The sequence below is a fragment of the Phoca vitulina genome, unplaced genomic scaffold, assembly GCF_004348235.1.
Source record: "Phoca vitulina isolate PV1807 unplaced genomic scaffold, GSC_HSeal_1.0 scaffold27, whole genome shotgun sequence".
NCBI classification, from domain to species: domain Eukaryota; kingdom Metazoa; phylum Chordata; class Mammalia; order Carnivora; family Phocidae; genus Phoca; species Phoca vitulina.
This window is the reverse complement of record NW_022589730.1, coordinates 24,342,300-24,353,078: the sequence shown is the minus strand read 5'-3', so window position 1 is coordinate 24,353,078 and position 10,779 is coordinate 24,342,300. Positions and strand designations below refer to the sequence as shown.

At 50.0% G+C, this 10,779-nt stretch overlaps 1 protein-coding gene across 1 annotated transcript in view; it reads left to right on the top strand.

The window, feature by feature from the left end:
- Positions 1-10,270, top strand: part of LIPG (lipase G, endothelial type) — a 19,486-nt gene extending 9,216 nt beyond the window's left edge. Inside the window, exons 5-10 of the mRNA XM_032422775.1 lie at positions 2,291-2,512; positions 3,981-4,223; positions 4,947-5,067; positions 5,724-5,942; positions 7,917-8,021; positions 10,072-10,270. Coding sequence (XP_032278666.1) covers positions 2,291-2,512; positions 3,981-4,223; positions 4,947-5,067; positions 5,724-5,942; positions 7,917-8,021; positions 10,072-10,105 — 944 coding nt within the window. The 3' untranslated portion in view covers positions 10,106-10,270. The remainder of the gene's footprint in view (positions 1-2,290; positions 2,513-3,980; positions 4,224-4,946; positions 5,068-5,723; positions 5,943-7,916; positions 8,022-10,071) is intronic.
- Positions 10,271-10,779: the final 509 nt, after the last annotated feature.

Sequence of the window (10,779 nt, the reverse complement as noted above, 5' to 3'; positions counted from 1 at the left end):
CCCCCCCCCCCCCCCCCCCCCCCCCCCCCCCCCCCCCGGTCATCTTCTCCAAAAGCCCTGTCAGCTGCCCACATTCTTCCAGCTGAGCTTGGTTTCCATGGCACTGACCGTCTGGTGGAGACTTTTGTTCACATCAAGCAAAGAGCCCCTCTCCTGTATTGGTTGCAAAGCAGAATGGTCTTCTCTCTCTTTTTTTTTTCTTCCAGAAAACATAGCAAGAGGCAGGGGGAGGCTGCTTGTGTTGGTACTGTAGCCCTTGGAAGCCTCTGAACCGAGTCCTCGTGGGCTGTGCTGGGGGGTCACTGCTTTTGTGCCATCCTCTTTTGGGGCCCTGGGCTACGGATGAACCACCAGGCAGCCCGGGCTGCCTTTCTGCCGTGGTCGTACGGGCATTTCTCTAAACTTCTTCTGCTTACTTTCAGTCTCTACAGTTCTCCTGAGTGATGAGTTTCATGAATGTACTGTCCACTCCAGACAATAGCTCTGCCTATTGTTTACTCTGAAATCACCCCAGCGATTCAAGCCGCACAGTGTGCTCCCTGGTTCTCTTGTGCTGGGATCTGATGGGTTCTGTTACCCATCTCCTCCTTTTATGACTCTGCTCTTAGTCTTAACTCCTCTCTGATGTGGTGTTTCCAGACCGCAGTGCCTCAGCCTCAGCACTGTGCACATTTTGGGTCAGCAAATGCTTTGTTGTGGGAGCTGACCTGAGCATTGCTGGATGTTTATCAGCCTCCCTGGCTTCCACCCACTAGCTGCTAGCAGCTTCTCTCCTTCTCCCTGCCACTGTGACAACCCAAAATGTCTCCAGACATTGCCAAATGTCCCCTTAGGAGCAAAATCACTCCCAGCTGAGAACCACCGTTCTAGACTAAACAGTGCACAGTATTCTCAACTTTCTCCAGGCCCTCTCCCTGTGTCTGTAGGGCAGAGAGCCTACCAGGGGGCAGGAAGTCGGCTCCCATAATTACTTGAGCTTGGTAATAGCAGCTAGTATTTACACTGACAAGCACTTAATCTCTTAATATCTCACATGAACTGTATGGATTAAGATGTTCAGGTTCAATGTTATCCATGATACTGACGGTGGGAGAAGTTCTTTCCGATCTAGTTCATAGACCACCTCCTTTTAGGATCACCTGGGGAATAAATAACACATTTCTGGGCTCCACACCAGACTTGGCAATCAGAATCTCGACCGGGTTGGAGAATCTGCATCTCATGCTTTGCAAACTCTTTTTTTGAATGGTTTACATTCACGTGGTCCAAAATAAAAGTCTCTTTTATTGTTGCTACTACCTGTTCGCTTCCCTGCCCTGCCCTCCCCGCCAGCACACGTATACACAGGTAGGGCTTGTGTGTCCAGAGTTTTTTTTTTTAAAGATTTTATTTATTTATTAGAGAGAGAGACAGCATGCATAAGCAGGGGGAGTGGCAGAGGGAAAGGGAGAAGCAGGCTGCCAGCTGAGCAGGGAGCCCCGCGTGGGGCTCCATCCCAGGACCCCGGGATCATGACCTGAGCTGAAGGCAGATGCTTAACCCACTGAGCCACCCAGGCGCCCCTCCTCCCGAGTTTTTTTTTATAGTTACATAGTAGAATTTGAATTTTCAACAACCTCCCAGTGATATTTGTGCTGTTTTAAATGTGAGAACCAGTTCTCTCTACGTTGCTGCTTGCCTGTTCAATGCAGAAAGTTTGCAGGCAAAAAGATTTCTCCTTCTAGCTGCAAAATACAGGAATTCTGGAAGCCTGGGATATGGATCCTCAGTGTGTCTGGTGTGGCCCCTACTCCTGATCTCACCATTCTACCCTTGGGCCTGATTCATCACTAAAGGAAGGGGAAGAGTAAGTCCACATGCAAATAGCTCAGTTTGGGTAAACCGAGTCTTCCCTCCAGAAGATGGAGGTAGCTTGGTTATTCCATAAAAGGCCTGCTAAATTAAGGCTGCGGAAGGCTTTCAGTGGCAGAATAAATGGGACGAATGGCTTAGTTCAGCCAGCCTGAGTTCTTTCTAGAACTGCTCCATTTCTGACAGTCTGGGGCTCCTGGGAGCTGCATGTCATTGTGAACCTGGCAGCCAGTTTTCTGAGTCCATTGAGTTGTGAGGACAGGTGAAGGCTCCAGAAGAAAGCGCAGGTTCCCCAAGTGCGGGCATCACACGGTTCCAGATTTACTGGTCTTGGTTCCGAGGATGCCTTCCTTGTGCGCACGTGGATTTACTTTTAGCTCAGGACTCATGGATTTAGCACAGCTGACACAGTTGGTCTTGGCTCCCCCTTCTGCTGTAGGTTTGGATCCCGCCGGGCCCTTGTTTGAAGGGGTGGACATCCACAAGAGGCTGTCCCCTGACGATGCAGACTTTGTGGATGTGCTCCACACCTACACACGTTCCTTTGGCCTGAGCATCGGGATTCAGATGCCCGTGGGCCACATCGACATCTACCCCAACGGCGGTGACTTTCAGCCGGGCTGTGGACTCAATGACGTCTTGGGGTCAATTGCATATGGAAGTGAGTTCCTTATTTTCTGCTTCATGGAGACGTTTGACTCGGTTATCACATCTCCTCCTCAATCAGCCCCAGCTGGTAGTGCTCCCAACAATGTTCGTTTCATTATGCCCCCACCCCACGGGGGCTGCCAACCCCATGTACAGTTCATCCTTCTACAGGCTTGTTAACAGCCATCTATGGGTCTCTGCTTGGCGACCTCATGCTTTGAGGTCCCAGTTATTATTGATTAATTTCTTTTTATAAGAAAAGGAATATATATTTGTTGGGGGAAAAAAATCAAGCAATGCAGAATCGCATAGAGCAAAAAGTAAACCCCTTTCTCCCATTCCCTCTTGTTCTTCAGAGGTAGCCAATAGGAACAATTTTATATGTGTCCTTCTAGTCTTTTTTCTTTGCAAATGTGTGTGTGTGCACGTGCATATGTGTGTGAGAGATTATATTTTTCAAAATCACATTGTTCTGTAACTTTCCGTTTTCAGTCATTATATATGTGTGTGTGTGTGTGTGTATATATATATATATATATATATAATGAATATCCTTAAGCATCAGAGCATATAGATTTACTTAACTTATGCTTTTTTTTAATGATTTTATTTATTTGAGAGAGAGGGCATGAGAGAGCACAAGCAGGGGAAGCAGCAGAGGGAGAGGGAGAAGCAGACTCCCTGCTGAGCAGGGAGCCCAATGCGGGGCTTGATCCCAGGACCCTGGGATCATGACCTGAGCCAAAGGCAGACACTTAATCGACTAAGCCACCCAGGCGCCCCTACCTTATTCTTTTTAAAGGCTGTACAATCTTGTACAGAATGGATGCACTAAAATTTAATTTTATGTGACACTTTAAAGAAGGAAAACCAAGATGATGTCTCCGTTCACTTATGATTTACCTTCTGAATGCCTGAGCTTGTTATCAGCAGACTTGGGTTGAACTGAATTTGCTGCTGAAACTGATGTGTGGCCGCAGTGACCCGTCTCTTTCCGAGTTTCCCCCTACTCACTGCTTCGGGTCCTGGCAGTCTTGCTACGTCTTGGCCCCCGTTGGCTCTCTGCACTCTGATGCTCTGCCCTTCAGATGTCCCACTCTCTCTCATTCAGTCTTAAGACTATAGCCCTCTCCCAATGGGATAATATCCAAGTAGCCCCTGCAAGGCTTGGGGGTCGATGCCAGGACCCCCATCAGATGACGGCATTCCTTAAAGCTGGTGGTGTTACTGAGGAAGGGATGGGATGGCTTTGTCAGATTTTTCTTAAGGTCCTAGGATTTACTGAACTATTGGCTTTAGCTTCTGGTTACAAGAGATAATGATGTACCGTGGGCCAGAAAATCCAAATTATACTCCTAACTTCGTAACCAAGTGATCGTGTGACTCTGAGCAAATTACTTCACCTCTCTGGGCCCTGGGGTCATAATCTGTATTTGATGAGAGGCTCATCCTGCATTGTTCCCTGTCTCTCCCTGCCCCAGCAATCACGGAGGTGGTGAAATGTGAGCATGAGCGGGCTGTACACCTCTTTGTCGACTCCCTGGTGAATCAGGACAAGCCGAGTTTTGCGTTCCAGTGCACGGACTCAAATCGCTTCAAAAAGGGGATCTGCCTCAGTTGCCGGAAGAACCGGTGTAACAGCATAGGCTACAATGCTAAGAAAACGGGGAGCAAGAGGAACAGCAAAATGTATCTCAAAACCCGGGCGGGCATGCCTTTCAGAGGTAACCCTCAGGCCCCACAGTGCCCTGAGGAAGGCCCTTCATCTTTTCCGCTCTTCTCAATACCATGTTGTGGAAAGGGCACATCCCAGGCCGGGACATGGGGCTGGCACTAGTGAAATCAAATCGCTGCAAATCAGATGATGCTGTGCATGCCCTAGGAAAGTTAATCATTAAAAATAAGTGGTGGGGACTCCTTTCGCGATGCACATCATCACTCCCTGATCGCAATATCAGTATCTTAATTTTGTATTAAGATAGAAATTTTTTCATTTCTTTGCATTTGCCTTTTGCAAAGCTATTTCCTATTTTTCTCATTTGAGTGTCACAACACATCTGAGATTGGACCAACAGGGAATCAAAATCATGTCTTGCATTTTTACAACATGCTCTAAGACCATAGGGGTTTGTGGGTGTTATTTTACATATGAGGAAGCTGGGGTTCAAAGAGTTAATACCTTGGTCCTTCATTCAAGGTCACACAGCTAAGCTGGAATTGCCCCCCTCCCCAAATTCCCTGAACTCCATGTTTGGGGCTCAGTTCGATACTACAGTGATCCCTTACGCCATTGGACTGAACAAGAGCAGAGGGAGGCTGGAGGCTGGGCTGGACCAAAGGGACATCAGCCCCTAAAAACTCAGTGTGCTGGGTGACTCAGTTTGAGTCGGGGTGTCCTGAGATGGCCAGCAAAGCTCACAAAGGCCTTTGTTCCGCTATCTCTGCAGTTTACCATTATCAGATGAAAATCCATATCTTCAGCTATAAGATGATGGGAGAAATCGAACCCAACTTTTATGTCACTCTTTATGGTACCAGTGCAGACTCCCAGCTTCTGCCTTTGGAAATGTAAGTCACACGCTCCCTTTGATGGGTTCAGGACCCAGAACAAGTCAGTCTAAGATTGAGCGAGTGTGGGAATGTGTGAACAAGTGCAGGGGGGTGCAGCCTGAGGGCCTACGGGAGGGGCTGGGCGGCTCCAGAGGCATCTGTGGGCCACGCTCTCCACCAAGCCCTTGACTCAGACCCTTTCTGGGACGGATGCCCCTGGATGAATCAGCAGCATGAGAAGCTTTTGGATCATCTGGACAGAGACTGCTGTTTCATTTCAGGCAACGCCTGACACCTGAGGCTGTAGGAAATTTGGAACATAAATGCCATTCCTGCACCGTTTCTAATTGTCTGTGGGAAGGGCACATAGCAATCGGTGTCTATTTGTTGAACACATGCAAGGTGCAAAGCGCCATGCCAAGTAATTCTGGGATTGCAAAGTAATGTCGTAAAGTACTCGCTTCCTAGGGCTCAGGGTCTAGTTGGGGGACCAGGTGTGTATGCACACGAACGGGGTGGGACAGACCCCCCCCAAGTGTCAAATGAGGGGGACAGGCAAGAAGGGGCTGGGAGTTCAGAGGGAGACCAGTGTCTGTGGGCCCATTTGTCTGCAGTCACTGCGGGGCAGTTTTCCCGGGGCAGGTGGGTGACACCCGCCCCATGTCCCCTCGCAGAGTGGAGCAGATCGGGCTGAATGCCACCAACACCTTCCTGGTCTACACCGAGGAGGACCTGGGAGACCTCCTGAAGATCAAGCTCACCTGGGAGGGGACAGCTCAGTCCTGGTACAACCTCTGGAAGGAGCTTCGCAGCTACCTGTCTCAGCCCCACAGCGCTGAGCGGGAACTGAGTATCAGGCGCATCCGGGTCAAGTCGGGGGAAACTCAGCGCAGGTAAGGGCCTCGTGGCAACGGGGAACAGAGCGCGCCCGCCTCCGCCGCGTCCTCCCCTTTGCCCAGCAGGCGTCTCCCGCCTTGCCGTGCCCACAGCACATGGGCAACACCGCAGACACTTCTGTAAGGGAAAGTGAATTCTCCGTGGAGACCTCTGTCAACCATTGTATAGCTTGTGTCCTGATTCCGGGCCCTCAGCTGAGGGGGGTGGGCAAAGTGCGGGCTGGAGTCCAGCCTCGGTTGTGTTTGCTGGACCCTGTCTTGGCCCAGAGGAAGGAGGGCTCCTCCTTAGGGGCGCTGCCTTGCTGATCCATTTGCTATGGGGTCTGGGCAGCCAACATCTTTGCCTGCCCCTGTCCAGAGAAAACTCGAGTATCGAGCCTAGGAAGCCCCCATGGATGAGGCCTGCCTGAGGCCCTGGTTTCCCCAGCACCTGATTTTCAGAGCATTATCCCTTCCTGCGGAGGCTGTGAGTCAAGGTTATGGGGTGGGGCCCTGATGTCAAGTAACAGAGAATCCTCCGTGCTATGCCAGCTCGCAGTCCCCCATGGTTTCTAACCTTCAGCCTGGCACGAGAACTCCAGACCTATATGTATCAGCCCCTGAAACCGTGCCTGGACTCTCTGAGCAGAAGTCAGGGAAGCCGGTCTTTTGTCAAGAGAGGAGGGTTTCCTTGGCCACATCCTGCTGTGGGCTGCTGGGAGGTCACTGCCAGCCTGGGCATGAGAGGAAGCAGCCTCCACCCTCTCTGTACCTAGTCTGGTTTTTTGTCTCCATCACAGTTCTTCATGTGGCCCGTTTCTATCCATCACCTGTGGCACAGAGTGGCCGAGGGGGTAGGGAGGCTTGGGTCCCTTGTCTGAGAGATTCTGGCCTAGAAACCTGGGAACTGGGGGAGTTGAAGCCCCATTGCACCCTTCCCCTGTCACGGGGTTACAGTAAATGTGTTCTCCAGCGTGACCAGATATTATTAAATCTCCTTCCAAAGTGTTTAGACAAATTGACAATCTAAGAGTAAGAGTCTCCTTTCCCTCCTCCTCACCTCCACTTGGTGGGACACTCTCACCATTGGGTGTGAATTGGTCCCTTACTGTGTGTTAATGTGTTTTAATTTCCTGATCTCCATGAGGTGGGTCCCCTTCTTATATGTTTATGGGCTGTTTGGTCTTCCTGGTTAAGGTTCTTAAACCTGTTCTGAATGTGGCTTTTGTCCTTTCAGTCAGCACATCCCATACATCAGGGTCAGGTGTCCCATATACATCTTTTGGTCATGGGGTCATGCTAACTATACACCGTCAAGGTCCACATGGTTTGGCTCTAAGTTATAGTTGAAATGGTTATCTGAGTACTGATTTTTTTCCATGATCTTGGTTGAGCATTTTCTGAATCTTTGATTTTGACCCACAGCTGAATTCCAGTTATGCTTATCAGTGGGTATTTCTGAGCACCCTAATGGAGGTACCTTGAATTCCTCCATTTGAGGAGTGTGTAGTCCACCACAGGTATGGGAATCCATGAGCAATTCCAGGCAGTGTATAATGTGTTAAAATAAGAGAAGACATTCATTACTAACTCCATACCATACAAGATAATGACAATAGCAAAAACAACACTTATATAACAATATGCTTTTCTATTAAGGTCAAGGGCTTGGGCACTCAGGGAGGCTTCAGACAGGCTATGCCTTGAAAGGTAGGCAGACTTTTGGATGGACAGACAGAAGAAAGTGGAAGGGGTGTGATGAAAATCTGCATGAACCAGATCATGGCAGATGTCCGAGTGAGACACGTTTAGGACCCTTGTAGCAGCAGCGGGGAGTTCCGAAGGTTTGGGTCAGGGTGTGGTATGATGAAGACGCCCTTTTCTCCTCACTCGGTCCACGTTGGATTCAGAAAGCACCATCTGGCTGAGGCCCAGCGATGTGCCTCCCCCACTAGAGTTTTGGCTACATTGGTGGTTTCTTTTTTCTCCTAGATTAACTTTTTGTGTGCAAGACTTAGAGAACACCAGCATCTCCCCTGGCCAAGAGCTCTGGTTCCACAAGTGTCGAGATGGCTGGAGAATGAAAAATGAGACCAGGTAACTGGGACTTTCTCATATGCATCGTATGTTGACAGGTGCTCCAGCATGTGCTGGACATGGGTCTGGGCACGTGGGACACAGCAGGGAGCAAAACCGATATAAAGCCCTTCTCTTGGGAAGCGGACCTGTTGGCAGGAGATCGAATCCGTGGAGTATGGAGGATGTCAGAGGGTGGTGGTGTCTTTCTGCCTCTTGTTCTGCCTCCCCCAGAAGGCATTCACAGCCCATGGCCCCGCTGGAATCAGGCCATCTGAGAATGAATTTCTCCATGGTGACCAGGGCTTCCGGAAGGTTCCAGGGCTCCTAGCTTCCTTCTGGGCACAAGTTTGGAGTGGGGAGTCAGGTGGGAGATAAAGGAGAAGTGCCAGATATAGTCCCCATTTGTAGGTTTTCTGGAGCCCGGGTTGGTGTAAGTGGATACTATCGGGCAGTTCTCCCCCTCTTTGAGAAGCAGTAATGCTCATGTGCATGGCACTGAATCAGACAGAACACACATCTTGCTTCAGTGTCCCATTGCCCCATTCTGGAGTCCCATTATTTCGGATTGAGGAAAGGCTGGTCTCATGGTGTGAGGCAGCGGGTGCATCCAAAGGGGGAATTCATCACAGAGCCTCTGAGCCTAAACACCTGCTGAGGAGGATGGAGACGGGCCCCCACCACTTACCCCAAGCCAGGTACTGCCGCGGTACACCAAGCACGCGGCGTGTGCCCACCTGTGTTCCATGCCTTCCCTCCGCTATCTCATTTACTTTTGTCATCAACCCCATGATGCTGGTGGTGTTAACCCTGCATGCTGTTGAGGACTCTGAGGCTCAGGGAAGTTGGGTCATTCTTTCTAGGTCCCCCAGCTGGCGATGGCAGGGCGAACATTTGAAGTACGTTGCTTTACTCTGAAGCCTGTAGTCTTTCTTGAGCGTGGAGGTTTCACTTGCTCAGATGCATCACCTCACCTTGATCTAGGTATCAATTACCAAGCAGCTGCACCCATGCTGGGGTCCCCTGGGATTAACCATCTGCCAGCCCTGGGGGCCAGGCTGCATCCCCACTGCTCTGTTTCCTGCTCAGGATCACCAGCCTGACCACAAGCTTGGCGATCACAGGATGCACAGCATTCTGAAAACTGCCCGTCTAATGATGTGGCTCAGTCTAGCGCAGGCCCATAGAAAATTCTGCTCTAATAATAATTTTAATTCTTTATGTTTGTATTCAAATGTATACCTTTCCAAGTGCTTCCCCAAATATTAATTTCATCGATCCTCAGAACAGCCGTGTAGATTGGACATGCCCAGGGAGGATCACTCGTCTTATCGTTATTCTTATGATAACATATCTTATGATAAGACATTTTATTCTTCTTTTCTGCTCCAGAACTTCACAACAGTTGAGAATGGTATGACTCACCTCCTACTGCCTCTTTGAGAAAACAAGTCACCTGTTCCTTTACCCTCAAAGGAATAGAAAGCAGTAGAAGCCAGAATAATTCATCAACACGAGGAGGTCCTGACATTCCTAGACATATGTTATGTCTTCAGCATTCTCTCCCCCAATGTGGATACTGGTCACCTATTCACTGATAAAAGAGACTAAGGTTCTGGGAGGTTCAGTTGCGCAATAGCATAGCTTCGAGTAGAATCAAGGTCTCTGGATTCTGTCTTGTCCCCTTCCTGCCATCCTACAGTCTCTCTTGTGTTTCTAGGTCAAGGCGAAGAGGACTCATGGATAGTTCTCCCTGCATTTGTGTGTGTGTGTGTGTGTGTGTGTGTGTGGTGGACGAGTATTGTAGTAAATCTGTGCAAGCCAGCACCAAGGTTTAAGTAACTAGGAACCCAGAGTCTGCCCCAGTGTTATGTTTCTCCAAGTGAATCCGTGGCTTGTTGGGAGAGGGGGAGGAAGAGGCACTCAGGACCCTTTCCTCTTGTTCTGAATGGGAAGCAAGTAGAAGAGTGTGATAGGTGTGTAAGAAAGCCTGGTCTTGAGGTCAGCAGAAGACACGCTCGGTGCAGGCTGGCATGTTTGCCAAGCGAGTGACGGAGCGCCTCTCTTACAGGGTTCCCTACAGCCTAGCTGTGGAGCTTCTCTGAGGGGCCAGCAAGGCCCTCCCACCCCCGCCTTCCAGGGACACGGAGGAAAGTTACTGCTGAGGACCCACCTGATGGAAGGACCCCTCTTGGCCTGGACCCTTGAGCCCCGGGAAGAGTCTCTTTGCTGGGCCCAGGACCTTACCTCCTAGGATGGTTGGGACTTCTCGCCAGAGGGGACCACGCACTGCTGTTCCTGCTGTTCCTGCTGCTCTAAAATGGCTCTGACTCCAGACCTGTGTGCAAAGCGCCAAAGGCCCAGGGCCTCTTGTGCACACCGGGCTGGTTTCTAAGTGACTGGAAGAGCCCGGGCTTTCCCTGATAAGGAACACTTGTGGAAGTGCGTGGAGGGCTGTCAACTGTCTGACCTGACCTGAGAGGTGGGGAGAGGTCTCACATCAGGATGGCAGACCTGTGATCTCATTCCCCCAGAGAGAGGGGAGTGAAGACCTGGGGTGGTGGCGAGGTCCTCACTGTTGGGGTTCCGTGGGCTGCACTGATCAATACTGGTTATATTTCAGACATTCCGTCCTGCTCCCCAGCTCACTCTCTAAAGCACACATCATTGGCTTTCTCGGTTTTCCATTGCTTATTTTTTGATTGGACAAATGTTTATTAAGCACTTAACCTTAATTAGCACATGGCAGTAGATGCATTCATAAACCTGTCCAGACTTG